The 4,780-nt window shown below is 37.7% G+C and overlaps 1 protein-coding gene and 1 long non-coding RNA gene across 2 annotated transcripts; one reads left to right on the top strand and one right to left on the bottom strand.

Moving 5' to 3' along the window:
- Window positions 1-373: 373 nt before the first annotated feature.
- LOC121217771 (uncharacterized) lies at window positions 374-1,953 on the top strand. The gene is made up of 2 exons (XR_005913969.1): window positions 374-703; window positions 815-1,953. It is a non-coding gene; the product is annotated as an uncharacterized lncRNA (long non-coding RNA).
- On the bottom strand, window positions 1,412-4,525 carry LOC107905734 (uncharacterized). The gene is made up of 3 exons (XM_016832461.2): window positions 3,740-4,525; window positions 2,495-3,317; window positions 1,412-1,861 (listed from the first exon to the last, which is right to left on the bottom strand). Exons 1-2 carry the CDS (start codon window positions 4,229-4,231, stop codon window positions 2,538-2,540), a joined length of 1,272 nt encoding a protein of 423 aa, XP_016687950.1. The 5' UTR covers window positions 4,232-4,525; the 3' UTR covers window positions 1,412-1,861; window positions 2,495-2,537.
- Window positions 4,526-4,780: the final 255 nt, after the last annotated feature.

The following is a 4,780-nucleotide window of genomic DNA, read 5'->3' as shown; positions in this document are numbered from 1 at the left end:
AGGAGACTTAATTAAAATATTTTAAAAAATTCAAGAAAGAAATGAAATTTTCCAAAATAAAATTGAGAGCCTAATTGAAAATTTTAAAAATTTTTAAGGAATAAATTAAAATTTCCCAACATTTTTTAGGGGCGCCATAACAAATGGGTTTTGTATTTTTATTTTTCATTAATTAAAATAATTCGCCTACTTTTAATCAAGAATTTAAATAACAAATTGTAAATAAAATTATAATATTTCGAATCATTAAATTTTTATATCAAAATATAAACAAAGTTTTATCTCTTTGAATTTATTTGCTTATAATATAACGAATTTTTCAATATATTACTAATTAAAAATAATTGAATAATAAATGCGATTAATCCGTGTATCTCATGGAAAAGTAAGATATGATAAAAATAATAGTAAGTTAAATTAAAATAATATATTAAATATTCCAATGAAATAAAATAATGAAAACCATAACTTAATTATAGTTTTAGGAGACAAGACGTTGAGAGCATTGCCAATGCCAAAGCATGCATGGGGGAGTGAAGAGACCTCAATAGAGGAGAGGACAGGACACTGCCCTGGGGCTGTGCCACTCTATAAATGCATGCAATCAGCAGATATCCAATCCAAATCAACAGCACATTATCCCTCCTCCACTAACATCTAACTTTAACAACTAAACCGCTACTCCGTACGAACACGTAAGCAAGTATGATACTCGGGCCTACAGTACCTGATTCATTCCATTGTTTGTAATGTAATTACGGGGCCCAAACATCAGAATTCTTATTGCTACCCTTTGTACTGTATTTGTGTGCAGTCAATGGATAAGGTGCCGGCCAGCCCTCTACTCCACACGCCATGCATTTCACTTATTATACAAAACTCAATGCAAGCTCAAAGGAAACGGAATATTGGATCGTACAGTGAGATTCAAAACTGATACAGGGAACCGGAAAAGCCGCCTCACCGGCCAGTGAGACTCAAAACTGATGTTAGACCCGACGAGGCTAAGGACAACCGTCGTCCGGTGACGGAGACATTGCTACACTGCTGTTTTAATTTATTGATTACTGCTCTGTTAGTATTTTTCCCTTTACGCTTTGGTATGGTAGGAAGGAATTAGGTAACTCATGCTTTCTTTTACTGCTTGCCTATGCGCATTAGTGAAGCAATAAAAGAAAAGACAAGTTGTAATTTGGTGTGTAGTTGAACTGAAAGGACCACGCAAGCACTAACCAAACGCATTTGATGTGAATATCAAGCATTGAAGAGGAAACTAAAAATGATTTATTGTTTGCCAGTTGGTAGTAGTCACTAGCACAATAATTAATTGGGAAAAAGAAAGTGAAATTTCCTAGTAAATATTAAAAGCTGAAGTCAAAAGTAGGAATAATATAAATGAAGTGAAACAGGGTGAGGGAAGCTGGTTCATATATTAATGTGTGATTCCTAAAAATAAACAATAAAAGCAAAAACAGGAAATATAAAATGGATGAAAGAATGGTATAGTGACGAAGAAATGACAAGTGAACTACCAAGAAATAGATGAGTATGGGTGGCCCATGCGGATGGTGTTACTGAGACATCACCATACATATACTGCCAATTGCCTATTTAGTATATCCACATTGATAGTTTGGTTTTGACAGTTTGGTAACTCGACCTGCAACCTTTTGCTGACCCTTTGGTTTGCAACCACCCTTCCTACTTCGTTCTCACATTCGGTTGTTTGAGATGAAGTTTTAAGCTTTCTTCCCATGCGTCGCCTTTCTTGTTTTTGCCGCTTGTTATTTAAAGCAAATCAATAATCTAGTACAGGGGATAGTGGTTAGCTGAAGTATCTGCAGACTCGCAATGCCAATCCCTGAAAATTTAAGACAATGTCGGGAATATTACATTACAATGTATAATTCTGTGCCTTGAAATAATATTTGTTATGGTACTAACTATTATCAACCTATTTGCATTGTGTATGGATTTGCACATGAGTAGTACTCGCACATTTGTAGTATGGGCAAGCCCAATATGAGGAAACGTAATGTGTAATATGGGTTCGTCTATATATGGTGCGAACCTTATGTATGCAAACTCACTTTAAGTATATGCTTGTTAACCTTAAGATAAGGTACGTGTCATTATGCATAAAAATTTACTTAGCATGTCATATTTATAAATAGTAATTGTATCATATAATTACACAAAATTAACCATGCATGATAACATGTATCATATAGATATGATTATTTTACTATTTAAATTAAATTAATCGTATCATATAAATACACAAAAAAACACTTAACAAAATTAAATTAAAAATATGAAAACTACAACTTAACCTTATTATTTTGTTTTACATGGTTAAAGCGTCAATAAAAAACCTTAACCACTTTGGATATGATCTGACTTATTTTCTTATCTTTATATTGTTTTCATATTAATGAAATTTCTAAATTGGAAAATTAATTAAAGAAAAATTTACAATTCCGAAAGAACGTACCTGCTGGCTACACTAAATAAGCTTTGATTCTAAAGAATAAGAATCAATTTTGTGAGACGCCCAACCCCAGTCCACAGATTTCCTCCGGCGTAGGTGCCTCCCACTTGAAGGCCTTTTTCTTCATTTCTCTAAAATCACCAATACATTCCTCCAGCTTCAAACTTTTAACTCGCTTCCTCTCTTGAGCGAGTTTTTGACCCGCAACCCTATCGAAAATCTTCTCCCATCCCTTCTCCCACTCGCCTTGAGCGTTGCATAGCTCAAGAGTCCCGTTACCCCAGTCGGTCCAGCTCCATCCCTTGTCAAGCGACGACATCACGTTCGCCACACAACCGTCTTTACATACAGGGCTGCACGGCCTGCATTTGGCCCCACTCAGTGGACCCAGGCTCGACATCGCCGCCACCGGCACACCTAAACGGGCAGGCGGGAACTCGTACGTCCGATCAGTCACCACGCAGAACGGTAATCTATTCTCCGCATAGGATATGTTTAGGGTGGTGAGTTGGGCTTTGAACGCAGATTCCGAGTTGAGTTGCCTGTACCCTGCCTTGTCGATTTCGGGGATGAGAGCAAGGCGGGAGAGAGCAATCTTGGAAGTGAAGAAATCGCCGATGCCGAGGCGGTCATTAAGGCCACCGTAAACTGACCCATATGGGACGGTATATCGACCCGCCACGAAATTTCGGGGATGTAACGGCGCACTCCAGTAACCGTCTACTCTGGTCCGAACGATCCAGTCATAGGTGAAGCCGTGTTGCTTTTGGTGTGACTCGATCATCGTGATGCATCCCTCCACCAAATTGAAATACTGCAGAAGACCCTATATACCAGAAACGTGAATTTTAAGATTACAATAAATTCTTGGAACCATAAACGTAAAAAATGGATCTACAAAAACTCCTTTTCCCCCCTTCTTTTTGCTTTCGGGAGTTGAAAAGAGTCTGTCAGCAGGATCATTCAATACTAATTTACTGGCACTGGCAGTTTCCTTCGACAATAACATATGGATACCAAACATGAATTTATATGACTTTGCTAATAAGGTTTGGTCAGATGCTAAGGAACGAATGGATGTATCAAGCAACGCAAAATGTGTAAATTTGAAGAAAATTGGAGAACAAGTAAACACCTACCAAAGGAGTGGGCTACCAACTCCAGCTCCAAAATATCTACCGACTCAATAATTAAAAAAAATACAAATTAAGCTTAACCAAGCATGTTAAAAAAGTGAACAGTTTCTACCTGGATGCCATTAGGGGAGTTGGCCGCCGTGAGGACACGGACTTGCTCCCCCGTCTCCGGCACTAGTTTCTGCTCGAAAATTCGAACAGAGGCGAGCCTGGGGGCAGTTCTTAGAAGCGATAGTTTGAAGGCATTTTTGTCCATGGGACAATGCAAAAAAAGGTCTGAATTGGGGTACCGTTTAAGAACCTTCTCCAGGATGGAAGGTCCCGTCAGCTCGAACCTCCTGGCTCCACCAACCAAGCAAACCGCAATCCTCGACCTGTCCAACGACCGAACAGCGTTGGCCGAGTGGGGATGTAAACTTATAAAATCCGACAAGTTGCTGAAGATAAAGGAGCGGAGCGAGACGACAGAATTGAGATGCGTAGAAGTTAAGGAAGAAACAAAAAACAGAAACGAAAGGGGAACGACGACTAAGAAGAGAAGACGCCAATCAAGCTCAGACCATTTTTTAATAAACATGTTGACCTTTTGTGGCTTCTTTATCATCTCTCCTTTAATTCACTTCCCTGTTAGCAGCTTTTAATAGTTTCACTTTTACCCATAAAGAGAAACTGCAAAAAGATGGTGATGAAATGAAAGGTTTAAGAGGTATGACGGGTACAAATTAGGATTAGGAAGCTGATAGACAAAACTTGTTTGGCGAGAGTTGATGATGGTTAGTTGGCGGCAGTTATACAAAGTTGAAGGGTAATTTCAGAATTTCAATTCACTGCATGCTTTAACGTGAAGGCAAATAGCACGAGAGAATGTCGTTTGGATTTTGATCCGTCGTTTCGTAGATACTGTGGCCGAGGCTTTCGTTACTTTACTCATAAATTGTTGCATACTAAACGTCCCACTTTTTGCTGTTAGCTTTACCCAATTTCAGCTTAAAGCAATTTTTTTTCTTTCTACTCAAAGCAATTAATGGCTGACGAAAACAAGGAAAAAATAAAGAATTATGCTTTTTCTCAATTTTTTAATATATATCACTAATAATTTTAATTTTATATTTAGTTAGATATATATTAACATTCAGATGAATTCATTAAATTT

Source organism: Gossypium hirsutum, chromosome D05, assembly GCF_007990345.1.
Source record: "Gossypium hirsutum isolate 1008001.06 chromosome D05, Gossypium_hirsutum_v2.1, whole genome shotgun sequence".
NCBI classification, from domain to species: domain Eukaryota; kingdom Viridiplantae; phylum Streptophyta; class Magnoliopsida; order Malvales; family Malvaceae; genus Gossypium; species Gossypium hirsutum.
The sequence above is the reverse complement of the archived record's forward strand: the minus strand, read 5'-3'. Positions and strand labels throughout refer to the sequence as shown.

Coding starts and splice junctions, on each gene's coding strand:
- LOC107905734 (XM_016832461.2), bottom strand. CDS start 4,231: ATGATAAAGAAGCCACAAAAGGTCAACATGTTTATTAAAAAATGGTCT. Junction 3,318..3,739: donor ACTCCCCTAATGGCATCCAG/GTAGAAACTGTT, acceptor TCTGGTATATAG/GGTCTTCTGCAGTATTTCAA.